At 41.7% G+C, this 23586-nt stretch overlaps 1 protein-coding gene across 1 annotated transcript; it reads right to left on the bottom strand.

The window, feature by feature from the left end:
- Positions 1–18336: 18336 nt before the first annotated feature.
- Positions 18337–22249, bottom strand: LOC138878542 (uncharacterized). Its single transcript, XM_070158230.1, has 3 exons — positions 21899–22249; positions 19759–20271; positions 18337–19125 (listed from the first exon to the last, which is right to left on the bottom strand). Exons 1-3 carry the CDS (start codon positions 22247–22249, stop codon positions 18337–18339), a joined length of 1653 nt encoding a protein of 550 aa, XP_070014331.1.
- Positions 22250–23586: the final 1337 nt, after the last annotated feature.

The following is a 23586-nucleotide window of genomic DNA, read 5'->3' as shown; positions in this document are numbered from 1 at the left end:
GACTAATTTAAACACATGAAACTAACTCCCAATCAATGACATTAAGACAATTCAACAAAGCCAGATTCATATCCAAACAAACTTAGCAGAACAAACAAGTAAATCCAAATCACTAAACACAATCATCAATTGAACTCAAACTAGATCAAACAACATCATAACAAAGATGAATGATTCAGAACAAAACTATGTTGAACTACTACGGTCAGATTTCAGACTACGATTGATACACAGATACATGGGCTAAAATAACGTAATTCTAAGTTAAACCTGTACAAAATATAGGAATATTAAAAGTATATCGATGATGAACCCTGAAACTGAAATCTAAGGACCAGCACATAAAACACTCGACATTAAATCGTAGTCTATATTCCTGGGTTCGAATTCAAACTAATACAAACTAACAAACTGGGGTTCCTACATTTAAACCAGAACTAACAAACTTCAAACAAAATGAACATGAATTATCTATAATACAAACAAAGACCTGGGTTCGAATTCAAACTAACCCATCGGAACACAAACACAATCAGAGAAAGAAGAAAAGGAGGGGAAAACAAATTTGCTGAATGAACTAAAAAAAGAAAAGAGAACGGAAACCTACTAGTTTAAAGACCGGGTTCGAACGTCGACCTCGACAGCCCTGAACAAACCTCGACACGAAGGGGTTCACTGGTTTGTGGTCGTTCGCGGATGAAGTTGGACGTCAGGTTATGGTGGTCGTCGACGGGAATGGAGGTGGTCGTTTGGAGACGGACTGGGGGAGATGACGAAGGGGTCGTTGGTGCGACAGTGGAGCTGGAGCAGCAGGTGCTTGGAGATGTTGCTCCTCGCTGCTGCTCGACGGACAAGGGTGGTCGATGGTCAGCTGGCGACGGGCTGGCTGTGCTGGTCGTGAGGCGGAGCTAGGGTGGTGACGACGTGGTCGTGGTGGACGTGAGGAGGCTGTTGAGCAGTGACTAAAGAAGAAGAAGCAACGACCATGGCGGACTGGCTAGAGCTCGCTCCTGGAGGTGAACGACGACGAGGGCAGCCATGTACATGGGAGCTGGATATGGAGGGGTCGTTTAGGACGAGGGGTGAAGCAGCAGATGGTCGTTTGGGACGAGGGGTGAAGCAGCAAAGGTGAAGCAGCAGCAGCAACAGCGCTGCTTGCCGCCAGGTTCGCTGTTCGTGAGGGACGATGGGGACGGGGTGGTCGTTTGGACGAAGACGAAGGAGAAGGCAGCCATGGGAGGGTTTGTTTGGAGAAGGAGAAGAAGGTGAGGCGGTTGTTTTAGGGTTTTTTGTAGGTTAGGGGTTTTTAGAAAAATGAAAATGAAAAATGGAAGGGGGGGGGTGTTTGGGTTAGGGGCGGACCGGGTCGGTGGGTTTTTTGGGTTGGATAAGGGGTTATTTGGTTTGGGCCTGGTTGTTTTAATTTAAAAGGTGGCCCAGTCCGATTTTCTTCTTATTTCCATTGCTTCTTTTTCTTCTTTTATTTTTCTTTAAATAAAACTAAAATTCTAAAAATCCTAAATTAGCCTATAGAACTAAATTAATTTATAAAAGTGCTAATTAACTCTTAATAATAATTAACACACAATTAAATAGCAATTACGATAAAATCACACAATTTGGACATTAAATGCTAAAAATGCAACGTACATTATTTTTATGATTTTTTTTTTGTAAAAAACAAATTTATCACTCCTAATTGTAGAATCGAATCCTAAATGCAAATGCCACATATTTTGTATTTTTTTTATTAATCTAATAAATAAACATGCACAGACAAATACAAATAATTATCCAAAAATGCCACGAAAATTCTCAAAATTGCACATAAAGGAAAATTGTTTTATTTTAAATTTTTGGGAGTAATTCTCACATAGGGCAAAAATCACGTGCTCACAGCTACCCCTCTTTGTCCGAAAACACAAAAGGTTTTCGTGCAAAGATAAAGTGAGCGGATACGAGCGATTTTTGTCCGTTGGAATACTTTGTGTGAAGCAATTTTTGAAAAGATTTAACCGAACATTTGCTTCAAAGGTTTCCTACATATCCCTGGCTAGAAGGGAATCGGGTTAATGTAGTTCGGGAAGTTTTGGTAGTTGGGCCTACCATGGGACTGCAATGTTACTGATGTTGCATGCTGTTATTACTGCTTGCTGACCTCCTTATTACACCATGCTGAAAGAAAACAAAAGATAGACTAAACTATAGTCTATGAATTACAAAATCTTATCTAGATCTTCAGCCGTGCTCTTGTGTCTCTTGTTGCTTTGATGTCTCGGTGACTCCTATGGTATTTCTTTACTTCTGATTTGTCTTGTATTCTCCCTTGACTGCCGATTTCCTTCTCGTGAGCTTCGCATTATTTTTCCATCGAATCTTGAACTTCCTTCCTCTGTTGGGGATTTTTGTTGTTTCCCGCTGGGGATTTCGGTTGTATTCCTCTGCTTTACTGACTTCAACACCAATTACTTCTTAAAATATAACACCTTTGCCGTTTTTTAATTTCTGGCTCGACTTGTGGTCTTCCTTCTGATTTCTGCTGGGTTTTTTTTTTGTAACCCTCTGCTTTACTGACTTCAAACTTCCATGTATTCCTCTGTTATATGGGCGGGCTCCCAATTTCCAGACTTGAAATGTAACGACTGGAGTAAATTCCTCTATTATATGGGCGGTCTCCCAACTTCCAGATTTGAAATGTGAAGACTGAAATGTATTCCTCTGTTATATGGGCGGGGTCCCAACTTCCAGATTTGAAATGTGAAGACTGAAATGTATTCCTCTGTTATATGGGCGGGGTCCCAACTTCCAGATTTGAAATGTGAAGACTGAAATGTATTCCTCTGTTATATGGGCGCGCTCCCAACTTCAAAACTTGAAATTTAACAACCTCCATTCTTCAGGCGGGGCTCCTGACCTCAACAACAACTTCGAAAATAAAGCGTCATTCCTTTCTTCAGGTGGGCGAGACTTCAACAACAACTTCGAAAAATAAATCGTCATTCCGTTCTTCAGGCGGGGCTCATGACCTCAACAACAACTTTGAAAAATAAATCGCCAATCCGTTCTTCAGGCAGGGCTCCTGACCTCAACAACAACTTCGAAAAATAAATCGTCATTCCGTTCTTCAGGCGGGGCTCCTGACCTCAACAACAACTTCGAAAATAAAGCGACATTCCGTTCTTCAGGCGGGTCTCCTGACCTCAACAACAACTTCGAAAAATAAATCGCCATTCCGTTCTTCAGGCGGGCTCCTGACCTTAACAACTTCGAAGAATAAATCGCCATTCCGTTCTTCAGGCGGGGCTCCTGACCTCAACAACAACTTCGAAAATAAATCGCCATTCCTTTCTTCAAGCGGGAGAGACTTCAACAACAACTTCGAAAAATAAATCGTCATTCCGTTCTTCAGGCGGGGCTCCTGACCTCAACAACAACTTCAAAAAATAAATCATCATTCCGTTCTTCAGGCGAGGCTCCTGACCTCAACAACAACTTCGAAAAATAAATCGCCATTCCGTTCTTCAGGCGGGGCTCCTGACCTCAACAACAACTTCGAAAAATAAATCGCCATTCCGTTCTTCAGGCGGGGCTCCTGACCTCAACAATAACTTCGAAAAATAAATCGCCATTCCTTTCTTCAGGTGAGCGAGACTCCAACAACAACTTCGAAAAATAAATCGCCATTCCGTTCTTCAGGCGGGGCTCCTGACCTCAACAACAACTTCGAAAAATAAATCGTCATTCCGTTCTTCAGGCGGGGCTCCTGACCTCAACAACAACTTCGAAAAATAAATCGTCATTCCATTCTTTAGGAGGGGCTCCTGACCTCAACAATAACTTCAAAAAATAAATCGCCATTCCGTTCTTCAGGCGGGGCTCCTGACCTCAACAACAACTTCAAAAAATAAATCATCATTCCGTTCTTCAGGCGGGGCTCCTGACCTCAACAACAACTTCAAAAATAAAGCGCCATTCCATTCTTCAGGCGGTGCTCCTGACCTCAACAACAACTTTGAAAAATAAATCGTCATTCCGTTCTTCAGGCGGGCTCCTGACCTCAACAGCAACTTCGAAGAATAAATTGTCATTCCGTTCTTCAGGCAGGGCTCTTGACCTCAACAACAACTTCGAAAATAAATCGCCATTCCTTTCTTCAGGCGAACAAGACTTCAACAACAACTTCGAAAAATAAATCGCCATTCCGTTCTTCAGGCGGGCAAGACTTCAACAACAACTTCGAAAAATAAATCGTCATTCCGTTATTCAGGCGGGGCTCTTGACCTCAACAACAACTTCGAAAAATAAATCATCATTCTGTTCTTCAGGCGGGGCTCCTGACCTCAACAACAACTTCAAAAATAAAGCGCCATTCCATTCTTCAGGTGGTGCTCCTGACCTCAACAACAACTTTGAAAAATAAATCGTCATTCCGTTCTTCAGGCGGGCTCCTGACCTCAACAGCAACTTCGAAGAATAAATTGCCATTCCGTTCTTCAGGCAGGGCTCTTGACCTCAACAACAACTTCGAAAATAAATCGCCATTCCTTTCTTCAGGCGAGCAAGACTTCAACAACAACTTCGAAAAATAAATCGTCATTCTGTTCTTCAGGCGGGGCTACTGACCTCAACAATATTTTCGAAAAATAAATCGTCATTCCGTTCTTCAGACAAGGCTCCTGACCTCAACAACAACTTCGAAAAATAAATCGCCATTCCGTTCTTCAGGCGGGGCTCCTGACCTCAACAACAAATTCGAAAAATAAATCGTCATTCTGTTCTTCAGGCGGGGCTCCTGACATCAACAACAACTTCGAAAAATAAATCGTCATTCCGTTCTTCAGGCGGGGCTCCTGACCTCAACAACAACTTCGAAAAAATAAATCGCCATTCCATTCTTCAGGCGGGGCTCCTGACCTCAACAACAACTTCGAAAAATAAATCATCATTCCGTTCTTCAGGCGGGGCTCCTGACCTCAACAACAACTTCGAAAAATAAATCATCATTCCGTTCTTCAGGCGGGGCTCCTGACCGCAACAACAACTTCGAAAATAAAGCGCCATTCCTTTCTTCAGGCGGGAGAGACTTCAACAATAACTTCGAAAAATAAATTGCCATTCCGTTCTTCAGGCGGGGCTCCAAACCTCAACAACAACTTCGAAAAATAAATCGCCATTCCATTCTTCAGTCGGGGCTCCTGACCTCAACAACAACTTCGAAAATAAAGCGCCATTCCGTTCTTCAAGCGGGGCTCCTGACCTCAACAACAACTTGGAAAAATAAATCGCCATTCCGTTCTTCAGGCGGGGCTCCTGACCTCAACAACAACTTCAAAAATAAAGCGCCATTCCGTTCTTCAGGCGGGGCTCCTGACCTCAACAACAACTTCGAATATAAAGCGCCATTCCTTTCTTCAGGCGGGCGAGACTTTAACAACAACTTCGAAAAATAAATCGTCATTCCGTTCTTCAAGCGGGGCTCCTGACCTCAACAACAACTTCGAAAATAAAGCGCCATTCCGTTCTTCAGGCGGTGCTCTTGACCTCAACAACAACTTTGAAAAACAAATCGTCATTCCATTCTTCAGGCGGGCTCCTGACCTCAACAACAACTTCAAAGAATAAATCACCATTCCGTTCTTCAGGCGGGTCTCCTGACCTCAACAACAACTTCGAAAATAAATCGACATTCCTTTCTTCAGGTGGGCAAGACTTCAACAACAACTTCGAAAAATAAATCGCCATTCCTTTCTTCAGGCGGGGCTCCTGACCTCAACAACAACTTCGAAAAATAAATCGTCATTCCGTTCTTCAGGCGGGGCTCCTGACCTCAACAACAACTTCAAAAAATAAATCGTCATTCCGTTCTTCAGGCGGGGCTCCTGACCTCAACAACAACTTCGAAAAATAAATCGTCATTACGTTCTTCAGGTGGGGCTCCTGACCTCATCAACAACTTCGAAAAATAAATCGCCATTCAATTCTTCAGGCGGGGTTCGTGACCTCAACAACAACTTCAAAAAATAAATCGCCATTCCGTTCTTCAGGCGGGGCTCCTGAACTCAACAACAACTTCGAAAAATAAATCGCCATTCCTTTCTTCAGGCGGGCGAGACTTCAACAACAACTTCGAAAAATAAATCGCCATTTCGTTCTTCAGGCGGGGCTCCTGACCTCAACAATAACTTCTAAAAATAAATCGTCATTCTGTTCTTCAGGCGGGGCTCCTGACCTCAACAACAACTTCGAAAAATAAATCGTCATTCCATTCTTCGGGCGGGGCTCCTGACCTATTTTTCCTTCTAACTTGAATTATCTTTCTTCAAAACTACTTCCCTCAAAACTTGTGTATCATTTCTCTGCGAACTGCTGGGGATAACACTTTTCAAAAATATGTTATCTTACTCCTTCTAAGACTACTTCCCTCAAGACTGATGTTTCATTCCTCTGCAAACCGTTTCCTTTTGCAAAACTAGTCTTCCTCTTTTTTTTTTTCGAAGACTACCTCCCTTAAAACTCGTGTTATCTTCCTCCTGACATTGCTTTCCTTAAAACTTGTTTTGCCTTCTCCCGAAGAAACTGCTGGGGATACCACTTTTCACCAAACTTGTGTTAGACTTCTCGAAAATTTTCGAAATGAACGAAAATTTTCTTCCCCAGTTTGACAATCTTTCTTGTGGCGCATCTTTCCGTCATTAGTAACATTCCCTGTCCCTGCTTCAAATCAAAGAAAATTCGGTCAGTTTAAAATGTGGTGGTTGGTTGTGATACTCCTGCTGGGGATGCCATCAACCATTTTCCATCTGTGCGTTGTCTGACCATCTTGAAGCTTGGCTGATACCTTCCGACCTTCTTGACGATTCCTTATTCACAAACCTTTTAACCATTTTCCCAGTCTCCTTATCTGACTTCATGTATTTTTATGACAACTGATTTCACTTGAAGATCTTGCATGTTCATTGATTAACCACTCCCTCCATCGTCTATGTTACTGAAATACCCTTTCTCGGTGAAGACCCAATATCTTCTTTTGCGGTACTATCCGTGAACTTGGCATTTCCCCAACCTTTGAGTCTCCTATGAATTTCCCAATTATGTCCATTGCTTTCCGCGTTGTTCTTTCTTGATTTTCCGCTGGCCTTGGCCTTATAACCCTCGATTTTTGCTGGGGATATCCTTCTTGATGCTGGTCCATCCTTTTGTCAATCTCATCATCGAATATACCCTCGGTTCAATCCCTCTGGCCCTCGTTTTGTTGCACTGTCCCTGAATTCATATGGACCAATCTTGGGTATTTTGCGCGAACCTCAAAGCACGTTGACTATTACCAGCTCATTGCGCTTGTTCTTTCCTGACTTATACTACTTTGACGTACTAGTCAGATCTCATCTTGCATAATTGGAAAGTTGATGGCAAATTTTAAAATCATTTCTCGCTTGTTCTAACCAAAGAGACTCAAGAAGAGGAAATGACAAAGGTAAAAGGAACAGAGTAAAAGGCAAAAGAAAGAGATGACTCCTAACAAGAAAACTACGAAGTAAAACCTATCAGATGTGGATACCAACGCTATTGGCCATGACATGCACACGTGGCCTATCCTCTATCGTTAATCGTTTTTCACAATCTTCATCTGGTGCTTTCCTGTATGATTCTCAATCTTTATTCGACTTGTAGTGCCCAAAGGGTTTTCACTATCAAGCCTCTCTCATTTTGATTTTTCTCTCGACTTATAGCCGCCTCAAGGTGCCTGTGAAGGCTTTTACCGATAAGACTCTCTCATTTTATTACTTTTCTGCCGGGGATGAGAGTTTTACTCTCGACTTCCATTTGCATGACTTGTCATCTTTCAAAGACTGGTCAAAAGGTCTTTCTTTGGACCGTAATGTGGGGTTTTGGATGGGGCTAGAAAGAAAGGGTATTAGCGGCTCAAAACGAATCAATTTGGGTTCAAAATTTACAACCTTCAGAACCAGATTTCTTTACATCAAACACAACTTCTGCCCCGGTTTCTTGCTTGGAGGATTTTTGATTTTTTGTTACACTATGACCGAGCCGTGAAGCGCCTACGTATCCTCTTTGAGGAATCAGGTCAAACGTAGTTCCCAATTCCTCTTTTTTTTCCTTTTCACTTATTTATTATTTTCTTTTCTTTTCTTTCTCTTTCTCATTTCTCCTTTCTCCTTTGTCGTTTTGTTGTTTTGTTGTTTCTGTTGTTTTCTTTTCCTTTTTTTTCTTTTTCTTTATCTTCCATGCTTGTGTTTTCTAGTCTTTGCTACTGATTCCAAACGAGGGGTACGAAAGAAAACCAATAAGGCTCAAAAGGGTTAACGAAGGATAAAGTGTTTAGATAGCAGAATAAAATGCCTTCGTCATTCCAATCTTCAAAACATACCAAGCACAAACAACACAATTAAATATTCGCCACATCTTCTGATTGTACCGGACTTGATAACCATATCCACACATTCGCCTTTTCATTTGTCATTTTTAAAGCACCGTTGGGTAATACTCTCACTTTCGTTACCATGAATGGCCCCCTTGTCAATATGGCTAACTTGCTTTTATGGGTTTTCTTTATGTTTTACTTGCCCCAGTTTCATGTGGCTCGGGCTTCAAAGGATCTTAAGTTGTTCCTATTTCCCTTAAGTGTCCTGATCATCCCCCAATGGCTTTATAATTAACTCTTAAGATTAGGCCCAAACTATGCGTGCATGTCATGTCACTAGAATTAGAGTTTAACAAGGATAAAACAAAAGGATAAAAAGAACTAAACAAAGAATATGACTGGAGGTAACAAAAGATCGGAATTTGCATTAGACAAGCGGTGAAACGGTTCGTATAATGAAACAAGCAAAACAACTGGGGTACAACCTTGGAACAAACCCTAAAACAACCCTAGACCACACTAAACAAACCACTATGACAAAAATGGAAGGATAAGAGGGTTTGACACAAGACAATGTCCGGATTACAACCCTGCAAATAACCCGGACAACAGAAATGATAACAAAATGAACCACCAAAACTCCTCCCAGACCAACCAAGAAAGGAGAGTCTTTCCAATTGCCCAGCTCGGCATCTTAACCACTGAATTCGGCATCAACATTACTAGGATCTCCACCAACTTCCATCTCATTGTTCTTAACAAATTGCTTTTGGGTTCCCTTTGCGGGCTCGTTCTTAAGAGCAACCTCTGATAGCATTGACAACTTTGCAGCAGGTGGACCTCCGAGGATCTCAGAAGAATCCTCATATTCCTTTTCAAAACAAGTCATATTCAACATATGTATCTTATTATGAATAGGCGATTGACTTTGGCTAGTGTCTGTTGCATCTGGATTTTGCACGACAATGTCACCTGCATCAGTAAGCTTCAGAATTGCTTTCTTCAGCTTCCAACACTTCTCTGTGTCATGCCCAGGGGTATTTGAGCAATATGTGCACCTTCGAGAAAAATCAAACTTCTTTGACAGAGGGTTTGGCATTTTTATATGAATCGGCTTCAGCATGTCCAATTGCTTCAACTTTTGGAACAAACTGGCATATGATCCTCCAACAGGGGTGAAAGCCTTTTCTTTCTTCAGCAACCTCTCATTCTTAAATACTTGATTGGGCCGGAAACCTGATCTAGAGGGATTTCGGTAGGCTTGTGAGGGTGGATAGGCATTTTGTGGAGCTGGGTACTGGGAAAGTGAAGCATGTTTTTGGGAGTCCCGTGGAGAGAAGAAGCGTTGAGGAGGGGAGTAGTGTTGGGAGAATATAGTTGGACGACGAGTGATGGAGCTACTCGAGTGGCTGGGAAAGCTGTTATAAGTGGGTAGATATGGAGAGTATGGGGGATCATCCATTATTGTGTTAGGTGTTTGGGTAAGGACAGAGTTCAAGAAGCTAGGCGGTGGCGGGGGTGGTGCTTTCCCAGTCATCTATGCCTGATACATGTCTGCCACATGTTGTCTCAACATTTTTACCTCTTCTACCAACTCGTAGTCCTGTTCAACCAACCGCTTTCGGGCATCGGTACTAACCCACTCAGTTCTGTTGTTCTCTGCCATTGTCTTTTGCCTTTGTGTTGCAGGGAAGCGTTACTTTTAGGACAACAACCAACCACCTTTCTAAAGATTAAAAGGACCAAAAATGAGAGCAACCGGTTAGCGTTAGGGTTTTTAACAGATAGGAAAAACACACATTGATGATGTAATGCAACTAGGCAGTTAACCCTTTCTATCATGCATTTGCTTCAGTTACGTGCGTCATTCCGGCTTCTTATAATTGTGCTCCTTTTGAACGCCTTCCCTTTTTTTCTCAATTTTTCTCTTTTCTATATATTTTTCTTTTTTGATGGTGGTCGAATCTTATGTGGATTGCCTACGTATCATGTCCCCGCATGAATCAGACCGGGTGTAGTTCTGCCACATAAATGCGAAAGCAAATTTTGGGAATTTTCCATTTTCTTTATTGAAACATTATAATACAAACTAGACATTGTTTTTGGAAGGGAGAACAAACCCGAAGTAAAACCAATTATGGACTAAAAAATTACTGACACATTTTGATGCAAAAGAGAATATACAGACAGACAACAGACTCTAAAAACAAAAACACTGACTCGAACTATGAATACATTAAAGCTCCAAAGGTTGGTGCCCGCGAGGCATCGTTCGGCCTTGTTGCGGGCTTAGGTGCGAGATCCCTTTGCAGATCTTTTAAATCTTTCATAACCTGGTGGACATGAATCATTTTTGAAGCAAAGAAGGTGGTACGGGACATATCCTCACAAGCTAGGCACTTTATGGTGATGTAGTGCCTGATATCGTCGATTCTTCCCTTGACTCTATCCCTTTCCATAAGCAATCACTCTATTTGTTGACTCCGTATCCCCAGCACTTTGAGCGTTGTAAAAGAGTTGATCCTGAAACCCATTCATCTGTTTCTCCATCCGGGCCATCGGATCATAGAAGCGCTTCCTATCTGTTCTGGCCTCTTGGGCTTGTCTAACGATTCGCTCTTTGAGAGTGGATATTATTTTGCTCAATATAGTGATGCTCCCTTCGTAGTCCCTCTTTATTTGCCGCGTATGCCTTGCTCGCGCTTAATGTACCCCTCGAAGAAATCGACCTCGGCTTTACAAGTTGTGAGAGCTCGGTACATCTCGGATGTCATCATAGGGGCCAGTGTGCTTTTATTGTTGGCAATCAGGGTTTTGACGACTCCTGCCACCTTTAAATCAATATTTCTATCTTTTCGTGGAAACACCACAATGCCCCAAAATGCTACCATGAAGGTGAACCGCCTATGTTTATCCCATTTTGTCCGATTCCCTTTGCTGCAAACCCCGTTTTTGGATCGCCGAACCCTCCTATATGTCCATGAACTGCAGAGTAGGGAAACTTTATCCGACTCGGGACTCCCTTGCTTATCTTTAGTAGATCCATGCCCTGGTGCGTATCGACGGCTCTTGGAGCAATCAGATATTTGTGACTTAGCCCCTCAGTAATGTCCCTATAACCTGCTACCTCTCTCGGGGTGAGTTCAAAATCTGAGAAGTGGACTACATTGTGGGTTGTGTCCCAAAATGTAACCAAAGCTTTTATGATATTCCCCTAGGATTAATCTTCAGCAACCCAGTGAGGTCTCTTAGGTATAGTTTGACCGTGTCGCGCCCTGATTCGCCCAAGTCATCCCACCATATGTGCAACTCCAAAGGGATTTTGTTCACTATTGTTACGTGTAAATTTTGATTTGTGCTCATTCTGCACATTTATTAGGGTGTTTAAAATTTAAGACTTATTTGACTCAAAATAAAATTAACACACATTTTCAAAAATAAAATAAAAACCCGATTTCGCAAATACGGCCTTTCAGCACTTCGAGAACGAAGATTTTAAGGCTGTGTTGGCTCACTGATGCAAGCCTTGCGAAAAATGACCACAGGTGGCCGTTCTTGCAAAAACGGCCTTTCGGAGCCCTTTTTAAGGACATTCGGCTATTTATGACAAGAATGACATTACTCTAACTATTTTTCAAATAACAGTAAATTCTGTTCTTTTGGCTATTTTTGCAAAAGGGGAGGTTGGACCCGATGAAGGTTGCCTACGTATCTCACATCCGGTGAGAATCAAACCGGCGTAGTTCGGGCCGATAAAATAAACTTATTTTGAAAACAAGACTCTTTTTCATTGGCAAATAAAACTATTTTTCATAAACAAAACCCTTTTTTTCTTGTTTTCTTTTATTTTATTTTTTTTTCATTTTCTCAAAAATTCGGCAGAGTTTCGACATTATTTGGACACTAGTTTTTCAAAACAGGCGATTTAACTCTTTTTAACCCACGTACCTCTATCTCTCTTTCCTCAAAAATATTCAAAAGTCGGTCAACATGCAAGTCTGAAGCAAACAAATGCACAAGTAGCAAGTAAGATGTATCATGATGGTCTTTTTCGTTTCAGGTTGCTAGTCCTAGACGGACTCAACCCCTGTGTTGAGCCTCCAAAGTCAAATGCACATGATGCAAACAAACGTTCCTACTAGGGATCCGGCATGAAGCTGAGTTATTCTAGGTTCGTAACCTGGGTATTTGTTCTAGACTGTGTACCCGAGCGGACAACTCGAGTCGAGGAGGGGGCTACGTACCGGGGACCCGCGGGATCGTCCGGCTTTGTAACTTGTCCGGCCTCTTTCTTATTTCAGGTATTGACATTAACAGAATAGGGAGTCTCGACCAGCAAGCTCATCCCTGGAGGTAAGAAGAGAAGGGTTTCGGCATAGTTTATATACAATTAAGATAATATCAAAGCGGTAAAAGCAGCATTTAGCACATTAGGCCCAAGCATGTAAAAAGTTCGATAATAAACAAAGCCAAATATAACAATTTATCTAAGCTCGAATTCTAAACCCTGAACCAGAGATTCTGGGTTCATCCCCAGCAGAGTCGCCAGAGCTGTCACACCTCCTTTTTCACCTACACCCCCGAGAGGGGCGCAAAGGGAGTTTTTCCAATCAAAGGACAATCGAAACGGGATTTATTTATTTATTTTAGAGTCGCCACTTGGGAGATTTATGGTGTCCCAAGTCACCGGTTGAATCCCGAATCGAGGAAAAGAATGACTCTATTTAACAATCTGCGCACTAGAAATCCGGATAAGGAATTCTGTTAACCCGGGAAAAGGTGTTAGGCATTCCCGAGTTCCGTGGTTCTAGCACGGTCGCTCAACTGTCATATTCGGCTTGATTATCTAATTTTATACAATTATGAACCTACGTGCAAATTCTAACTGTTTACCGCTTTGTTATTATTTATTCAAAGAATTACAACATTGTGAGAATGCATCTCGAATTGCGCCACATAAATGTACCCGCAATTTTCGATACGTTCCAACTTCGTTGAGATTTGGATTTGGGTCACATAAATGTGCACTCGAGTTTAGGAAGATAACATTATTACATATGCGACTAAAGTTACTAACACGTTGTTATTTTGAGAAAAGCCATAAAGTTCGCTATGCGACCTGTCTCGCAATCTAAGCATTTGAAATAACTGTCCGTTGAGGGCCCCGCAGTTTGTGTATTCTTGTTTGTCGAGACTCGTCTCATTCACTATTTTTTTTTAAAAGGAATTTGCAACGTCATGGAAATGCATCTCGAACCACGTCACAATCAATGTACCTGTGATTTACGACACATTTCGACTTCGTTGAGATTTGGATTTGGGTCACATAAATGTGCACCCAACTTTAAGAAAGTAAATTATTAAAAGTACGCGCCTAACAGTGACTAACGCGTTATTACTTTTGGGAAAAAGGCCGTGAACTTCGCTAAGCGGCCGATCCCGAGTTCTAAGTATTTAATATATATACAATCGTGAGGGCCCCGCACTCGGTGAGTTTCACTAGGTGAGGCTCATCTCGTTTATTTTGAAAGGACAATCCTAAAGTGACTACATTTTCTATTAAGTTCGTCTCTAAAATAAAAGAGAAGAGGTCCTAATTAGTTACATGTTTATAAGCTCGTGCCTCTTATTGTTTATTAGATTAAGACAAATGCAAACGGAAAATTGCAACAGAGCTTACTCAAGGGAGATTGTATTGTTCCTTATTCTATTAGTTAATAACACTAAAGTTGAGATTATGAGTAGAATACGAGATTGACACCCAGTAATATCAAAACAAACTAACATTATTAGATGAATTGAACTATTGGAACTAACTATGTGTAATACAAAGCCATTTATTTTTACTCTTTTTACGACTTGTCGAAGAAATGCGTCAATGTTTAAAAAACTGACATTAGGCTAACATCAATCACTAACATTTGAGAATATTAGTTACTAACATTATTCACATTGCTATTTAAAATGATGTTACTTACTCAAGCGAACTCGCAATTTCAGAACTAACCCTATTAAACCAACATGCTGATTTCCATGAACTATTTGAACCTGTTTCGTGGCATAACCTATTTGAAACTATTACATGACTACTGGAAAAAAAAAGAATCAACTACACTATATTTCATAACTAGTAATCACAAAGTAAGATTAATTACAATTGATATTCATATGTTTGTAGAAATAGATTCAACAGTTCAATTTATGCATTCCAAAGTCATTCTAATACATGCTATGCGATATCAAGTGAACTACTGCTTATACATTAAATTAAACACAAAGAAATAGTTATTTTCGAAAATCCATTCCAACAACTCTTTACTTCCTTTCCTTTAAATTTGAGAGTTGTAGAACATGTACCTGGATAACGGAAATACAAGAAGATGAAGGAGGAGTCAGCAGCAGTAATAACACAGCAACGCAGTGACAAAACAACTCAGTGGCAGATTAAAATAGAAGGAACCAGCAGAGTTCCAGCAACACCCTATGAAAACAGTAGCCAATAACCAATAGCAAACTCAGGAAGAACCAATTGAAACCCCAGAAATACCCGACAACACACCAATGAAATAGCAACAGTACTAGTTCTGATATTCAGCAGTAAAAGAAGAGACCCACTTTTCAGTTTCTTAGCTCTCCAAACACTGCTTTCGAATTAAAAATCAGCCTGTTTTTTTTACTCTCAAATTACTGAACTTTTAAATGTTAAAAATCCAGCCTAGCCTCTAAGAAAAACTGGAAGAGAAACGATTTTCTTCCTCCAAAAACCAGCCCTTCTTACTTGAAATGACCCTATTTATAACCCAAAACAGGTATGGGCAACATATATTAATCAATCTTTTTTAAGCTTTTCATACCATTATGTTTTGTTCCCTACACTTGCATGTCTTGTTCCCCACTATATTAAACAAATGTATTAGTTTCCACTACCACATGTCTTGTCCCCCACTATGTATTAAACAATGTATTATTTCCCACTACCACATGTCTTGTCCCCCACTATGTATTAAACAATGTATTATTTCCCACTACCACATGTCTTATCCCACACCATGTATTAAACAATGTATTATTTTAATATTATTAGTACTTAGTGGACAGAGCACTCAAATTAATCATTTTTTAAAACTTAAAATCCCGAAAATGCCCCTGAAACTACTAAAATTACCATTCTACCCCATCATCTATATCTAATCCTCCTAAGTCAATTAACCAAACTATAGCAGCTATAACCAATCTTAATTGAGAAATCCTAACAATTGACTAATTTAAACACATGAAACTAATTCCCAATCAATGACATTAAGACAATTCAACAAAGCCAGATTCATATCCAAACAAACTTAGCAGAACAAACAAGTAAATCCAAATCACTAAACACAATCATCAATTGAACTCAAACTAGATCAAACAACATCATAACAAAGATGAATGATTCAGAACAAAACTATGTTGAACTACTACGGTCAGATTTCAGAGTACGATTGATACACAGATACATGGGCTGAAATAACACAATTCTAAGTTAAACCTGTACAAAATGTAGGAATATTGAAAGTATATCGACGATGAACCCTGAAGCTGAAATCTAAGGACCAGCACATAAAACACTCGACATTAAATCGTAGTCTATATTCCTGGGTTCGAATTCAAACTAATACAAACTAACAAACTGGGGTTCCTACATTTAAACCAGAACTAACAAACTTCAAACAAAATGAACATGAATTATCTATAATACAAACAAAGACCTGAGTTCGAATTCAAACTAACCCATCGGAACATAAACACAATCAGAGAAAGAAGAAAAGGAGGGGAAAACGAATTTGCTGAATGAACTAAAAAAAGAAAAGAGAACGGAAACCTACTAGTTTAAAGACCGGGTTCGAACGTCGACCTCGACACGCCTGAACAAACCTCGACACATAGGAGTTCACTGGTTTGTGGTCGTTCGTGGATGAAGCGGGACGTCGGGTTATGGTGGTCGTGCGACGGGAATGGAGGTGGTCGTTTGGAGACGCACTGGGGGAGACGACGAAGGGGTCGTTGGCGCAACAGTGGAGGTAGAGCAGCAGTGGCTTGGAGATGTTGCTGCTCGCTACTGCTCGACGGACAAGGGTGGTCGATGGTCAGCTGGCGATGGGCTGGCTGTGCTGGTCGTGAGGCGGAGCTGGGGTGGTGACGACGTCGTGGTGGTGGACGTGAGGAGGCTGTTGAGTAGTGACAAAAGAAGAAGAAGCAGCGGCCATGGCGGACTGGCTGGAGCTCGCGACTGGAGGTGAACGACGACGAGGGCAGCCATGTACATGGGAGCTGGAGATGGAGGGGTCGTTTAGGATGAGCGGTGAAGTAGCAGATGGTCGTTTGGGACGAGGGGTGAAGCAGCAGAGGTGAAGCAGCAGCAGCAGTAGCAACGCTGCTTGCCGCTAGGTCCGCTGTTCGTGAGGGACAATGGGGACGAGGTGGTCGTTTGGACGAAGACGAAGGAGAAGGCAGCCATGGGAGGGTTTGTTTGGAGAAGGAGAAGAAGGAGGGGCGATTTTTTTAGGGTTTTTTGTAGGTTAGGGGGTTTTAGAAAAATGAAAATGAAAAATGGAAGAAGGGGAAGTGTTTGGTTAGGGGCAGACCGGGTCGGTGGGTTTTTTGGGTTGGATAAGGGGTTATTTGGTTTGGGCCTGGTTGATTTAATTTAAAAGGTGGCCCAGTCCGATTTTCTTCTTATTTCCATTGCTTCTTTTTCTTCTTTTATTTTTTTTTAAAATAAAACTAAAATTCTAAAAATCCTAAATTAGCCTATAGAACTAAATTAATTTATAAAAGTTTTAATTAACTCTTAATAACAATTAACACACAATTAAATAGAAATTATGATAAAATCACACAATCTGAACATTAAATGCTAAAAATGCAACGTACATTATTTTTATGATTTTTTTTTGTAAAAAACAAACTTAATCACTCCTAATTGTAGAATCGAATCCTAAATGCAAATGCGACATATTTTGTATTTTTTTTATTAATTTAATAAATAAACATGCATACACAAATACAAATAATTATCCAAAAATGCCACGAAAATTCTCAAAATTGCACACAAAGGAAAATTATTTTATTTTGAATTTTTGGGAGTAATTCTCACATAGGGCAAAAATCACGTGCTCACACATGTCGTTGTCTTCCAGGAACAAGTTCTTCACCGCGGCTAGTGCTTCTTCTTCGTCTGACCCATAAATAATGTCGGCTGGTTGGAAGGTCTGCTCCAGATGTGCTATTGGTTGCTCCAGTGGATAGTAAGGACCGCGCCATAGTGGTGACCAGTTGTTGAATTCTTCCCAGGTGTACTCATATCCCAGACCAAAAGTAGTGCCATATTTTTTTTAGCTTTATGGGCTTAGCGATTCCTTAGGGTTCTTGCTGAGCCCCTTGCCAGGTTCGTACCCACTCCAATTCAGTATACTCTTGATCTTGTTATCCCACCACTTGTCTTTGTCGACAGCATTTACTCGTTCAATGTGATGGTAAGTCTCTCCGCCTAGCTTCCTTCTCCCTTCGATTGCCAGAATGGTCTGGCAACTGTATATAGGGTTGCTCCCGTCGCCGTGAATGATCACCTCTTGATGATTCCATTTGAATTTTACTGCCTGATGTAGTGTCGATGCTACGACCCCAGCGACATGGATCCATGGCTGACCTAATAGGAAATTGTAAGATGCTCGCACGTCTATCACCTGGAAATCAACGTCGAACCATGTTTGCCCTATTTGCAAGCATAGACTAATCTCCCCAATGGTGGACCTTTGAGAACCATCGAAAGCTTTCACATTGATGGCCCCGTCCTTTATCTCGTGGAGTCCCATACCTAACTTATTGAGTTTTACCAGTGGACAAATGCTGAGACTGGAAACCTCGCCGATGAGGATCCTGGTGATGAAGTAGCCCTCGCTTTGCATAGTGATTTACAGTGCTTTGTTGTGTCCCAACCCTTCAGGTGGTAGCTCGTCCTCATGAAAAGCGATCTTATGGCTCTCCAACACTTGTCCTACCATGTTAGCCATTTCTCCGCCAGTGATGTTGCTTGGTACGTATGCCTCACTTAGTACCTTTAGTAGAGAATTTTTGTGTGCCTCAGAGTTTTGTAGTAAAGCAAGAATAGAGATTTTTGTGTTCAACTGGTCGATGACCGAATATTCCTTGGCTTGTATCTTTCTCCAAAGATCGTCTGGAACTATCTCAATAATGGGTGGCCGGTTGGTGGCCTGCTTGCTTGACTCAGCTAGGTGTTCCGGGGTATAAACCCTATCATATCTCATCATACCCTGTGCGGCAATAGTCTCTTCGAACCTGACCTTGCCTTTCCTCCTTGCCTCAGCTGTATAGTCCCAAGGTACAGCCTTTGTATGGAATAATGTCATGGTCAACATCGCCATTTGGATCGGCGTGGCTATCCTTACTCCAAACGGAGCATGTGCCTTGGGCGGCAAGATTGCAACTTCAAACGGTGTGGGTGCATTTGCCGGAGACACGAATTCAACCTCAATTGGCGCTAGTGTCTTTGTGGATGACGTTGCTTCAAACTCAAGTGGCATAGACACATTTACCTCAGCGTCCCTAGATGGTTGAATCTGGACTATGATCGGATTAAGAGTAACTATTGGCTTCTTTGGATCATCACCTTCTGTGATCAACCAGATTGATCCTTCGGAATTCCAATCATCCTCTATTTCAATCATGTGAATGCCTCCACCCTAATGGTATGGCAAGGGGTTATTGTGGACATTCGGAGCGGGTTCTTTTGCCATAATAATCTTGTTATCGATCAAAGACTGGATCTTATCTTTCAAAGAACGTCATTTATTGATGGTGTGCCCCTTCATGCCGGAGTGGTAGGCATATGATTTGTTTGGGTTAACCCACTGGGAAGGGTTCTCAAGGGTTGCAGCAGGGATTGGGGGTAACATAACCAGCAGCGTTGAGTCTTTCGTACAACTGTCAATAGGTTCAGCAATGGTTGTATATTGTTTTGGGGGTCTGTTGTTAAAATTTGGTCGAGGTTTAGGGAAAAGTTAGCTTGCAGGAGGTGATTGATAGTGGGATAGTTATTATTGTAGGTTTGGTAGACATGTGCGGGTTGGGAATATCTAGGCGAAGTGGGTTGGTATGTGGGAGGTGGAGGTGATTGATAAGTGGGTGGTGGAGCTTGGTATGCGGGTGATGATGCTTGGTAGTTCGGAGTTGGTTGATATGTGAGTGGAGGTAATGGGTAAGTTTGGTATTTGATAGGAGATTTGGTTCTCTGTGCAACCATTATGTCCCCCATGTCCCTTACCACCGGACTGTAAGGCCTTATTTGTAGCTTGCAAGGCCTCGAAGTTTGTAACCATATCGCTTTTGATACCCTCTTCAATTCTTTCACCCAGCTTGATAATGTCGGAAAATTTGTGGCTCTCAATAATCATTAATCTTTCATAATACTGCAGGTCCTGAGCCTGGACAAAGAATTTGTTCATTTGTTCCTCTTCTAAGGCATGTCTGACCTTAGAAGCTTTGGACCTCCAGCGAGTAGCATATTCGCGAAATGTTTTTGTGGGCTTCTTCTTTAGATTCTGAATATAGAACACATCTAGAGCATTCTCTGTGTTAAAGCTGAACATGTCCATAAAGTCGGACGACATGCGTACCCAGTTTAACCACTTCTTTGGATCTTTGATAATGTACCAAGACAAAGCATCTCCCTTCAAACTCCTCATGAAAAGCTTCATGTGGATTCGCTCGTCTTTACCTACTCCAACCAACTTGTCATAGTACGTTCTCAAATGGACCCTTGGATCCCTTATACCATCAAACATTTCAAACTTCGGAGGTTTGGACCCCTCGGGCAGTTCGACGTCGGACTGTATGCAAAGTCTTCATAGTTCAGCCATTTAATTCACTTGCTTCCTTCGACGCCTTGAATCCGTCTAGTCAGTTTCTTAAGTTCTTCGGTCAGGTTCCTGATAAGCAAGTTCTTATCATCAGACTCGGGTGTACTTGAGATGGGTTGGGTGGAGTGTGGCACGGTCTCCACATAGATAGGGGTGTTATGGTGGGTGTGAAAGTGGTCATTTGTGGAGTTTTGGAGTTCTGGGATAAGTAATAGGGTATTGTTTGAGGTATGGCAAGTGTTATAGTGATGGTGAGGAGCGGGATGGTTCTGTTGCTTTGGGATATTCTGTGGAGGTATAGGGTTATGAGTATTTGGTAAATTTATATCTGGAGTGGTGAGGGAAAATGACATATTTGCCAGATTCCGAACCTGATCAAGTTCTTCTTGGAATTTCAACAGTTTTTGTTCGAGTTGAGATGCATTTTCCTTAGGAACCTGAGTACCATGACCATGAGTGACCTATACCCGTTCAGTTGAGTTCTCCTTACTGAAGTTGTTCAAATCTTCCATCTTCCCTTTGTTCTTGTTTTTGACAGGACTAAGAGGAGGGGTGGGTGGAGGGCCCTTTGATCTCGTGGAATAGGATGATATTGCCAAAGTGCATGAACTAACCTTTGGGGAGGGGAATAATAAAACAGAAAAAAGGTAACCAAGTTAGTGAGGATTATAATAAGTGTTGCAATATTTAAAAACGTGTCCTGATTTGGGAACCTCTTTGTGCCCGAGGTAGGCCTAGCGACAGATTGATTTGGAGAACTTAGGATGTTAAATGCCTCATTTCATTGATAAAAAGTAGACGAATCCCAAATTGACAGGAAATGAGAATCATTAATGGCCATTGGCCTTATTACATTTTATAAAGCGAAAAGAAAAACTCCTATCTACTTGGTCCCAGAAGGACCTTCCCCAGATTCGGCATCCTTGGCTCCGTCGAACAGCTTTCCCAACTAGCGATGTCCCAGCAATAGGTAGGCCTTGGCTAGATGTTCGCCTTCGATTCCTTCTGCATTTTGGCAGTCTTCGACCCTTTTAAGAAACTTTCTTTCCAATTCCACTATGCCCCGCTCCAGGTATCCCAGTCGTTTGTTGGCACCGACAGTCATGTCCTTCCATTCCTCAATTAGTTTCTGGTTGGACTCTTGTATTTCGCGGTGTTCACTCTCGCACTCACGAATTCTTTTGCGCAGTTGGTTGTATTTGACTTGTGCCTCGGCCCTTTCATCTATGATCCTGTGACCTCGAGCAAACCTTGGCTGGCCCAAACCATCATGATTGTCTTCTAACCAACCTGAGTAGAAAGGAGCGCAACCATCATGATACCTGTCTGACTCGATCGTATCCCTCCCCATTATGATCTTGTAGTGCCACATATGCTGAGCTTGGCACTTGTAAGGACTATCATCATTCTGGAAATCAGCCCGGAAATGACTCATTTTGTCGACCCTGGGTATAACTTGCTTTCTACCAGCTTGTCTCATAACTCGGAGAGCGACGTAAGGGTATGTTCCTCTCAGCCCAATCAATATCAGTAAAAGTACGTCTCAGGATTGGGCGATGAACTCCTCGGTCGGAAACCATTCGAACATCCATTGTACCTGGTCCTCAGTTAGATTATCAAATAGCTCTACCCATCCTTTGACATCTTCTGGATGAGAGAACATATTGGGCATGTAATTCATTCGCCTCGGATGATGGAAAGCGATATGATCATCCCAGTCCCTTCGCTTAATCTCTTGTCGGTATTTACCCCTTTGGAGATGTTCCACGAGCCAGAGTTGAAGTAATAAATTGCAGCCTTTGAAGTGTTTTGCTCGTTGACACTTCTCCAAGGCTCGATATATGTCAGCAACGATCATGGGCACAATGCTGAATGGCTGCCCACGGATCCCTTTCATTAAAGTCTTAGTTACCATAGCCAGCCTGGTATGGATTCTTGCTTTCTTCATCGGAAACACGATCAACCCCAGGAAACAAAACATGAATACAAAGACCCTTCGGTGAATATGCCCTAATGATGTGATGGAAAACTCGTCAGGATAGGTACGGTAGGAATTGTTGCGATCGTACCTCTCATACAAATAGTCAAAGGGGATGTAGGACTCTTTCAAACATGTCAGATCTGGATTCTTCTTCAAACCCATCATTTTGAGGAAGCCCCTGCCCTTGCGGTTCTCAGGCATTAACAAACCCGGAGTTTCCCACGCTATACCGGCCAATCCTCGTATCTCTTCTAGCAAGGGTGTTATTTCAATGTCCTCAAAGCAAAATATGGCCCTCTCACAATCCCAGAACAAAGTAGCAGCTTCTATGATCTTGTTGTTGGGTTGGATCTCCAGGAGAGAAGGTAGATTCCCCAAATATTTTTGGACAAGAGTTTAAACACTAGAGTGAAGATCCTCCCACCAGCTTAGCACTCTTGGGTGTATGTTGGTGACCATGCCAAATATAGGGATTTTGTGCCTCATTTCTGCAAGACAAATAAAGTAGGACCTTACCCCCACCAAACATGACTATTTAATACCAACAATTAGCATGAAGCATTTAGTTCTCCAAATAAATGCACAAAACGTGGTGATGTCCGTTTGGATTCAGGGAAACCCAGTGGACTTTGGTCAAGGCTATCTTAAAGGGTCATTATGTGGACAACACAACTGACCCGGCTAGGTTTGACCGTGATACATGCACAACTTGAACAGAGTAAGGTTTCTATGGGGTTTTAGACTGGTACCCTTGAGCGAACAACTCAAGGGGGAAAGGCACGGAACCGTCGACTGCACCGCTGATCGACTGGTTTTATCGCAAATATGTCTTTTCTGGATTTAGGGGTAATAATATAGGAAGAGCGCAATCACTCATTATAAGCATTGCTATGGTATTTTGTTTGGCAGGAGTGGAGTATGATGTTGAGCATGATTATGCAATAATTAAAAGCATGTTGACATGTATTTGCACATTAAGAAAGTAGTAAATACAATAGTTTCATATTTTAAAGAAATAGTAAAGGAAAGAAACAAAGAAGACAAGTCAGTTTTGCAGTTGAAAAGGGAACTGAATGCTTAAAGGAATTAAACAAGTAATTGCACATAAAGAGGTATAAATTCACAATAACAGTCTGAATGGTAAAAGCCTAAATATCCCCAGCGAAGTCGCCATGCTGTCGCGCCCCCTTTTTTCCTTCTTTATGCAATCGGGAGATCGGGTTTGTGATATTTGGTATGGGACAACTCATTCCTTTTAGGAACTGGGTTTTGCATTTTTGAAGAGTCGCTACCTAATGATTTAA

This window comes from Nicotiana sylvestris, chromosome 9 (assembly GCF_000393655.2).
Source record: "Nicotiana sylvestris chromosome 9, ASM39365v2, whole genome shotgun sequence".
Taxonomy (NCBI): Eukaryota; Viridiplantae; Streptophyta; class Magnoliopsida; order Solanales; family Solanaceae; genus Nicotiana; species Nicotiana sylvestris.
This window is presented reverse-complemented; position numbering and strand designations above follow the sequence as displayed.

What these genes read in the sequence shown, in the direction of transcription:
- LOC138878542 (XM_070158230.1), bottom strand. Translation starts at nt 22,249, where the DNA reads ATGAAGAAAGCAAGAATCCATACCAGGCTGGCTATGGTAACTAAGACT. An exon ending in ATAATCTAACTGAGGACCAG is followed by an intron (nt 20,272 to 21,898) that starts GTACAATGGATG and finishes CTTTGCATACAG; the next exon opens with TCCGACGTCGAACTGCCCGA. An exon ending in AGGGTATCAAAAGCGATATG is followed by an intron (nt 19,126 to 19,758) that starts GTTACAAACTTC and finishes CCATACCATTAG; the next exon opens with GGTGGAGGCATTCACATGAT.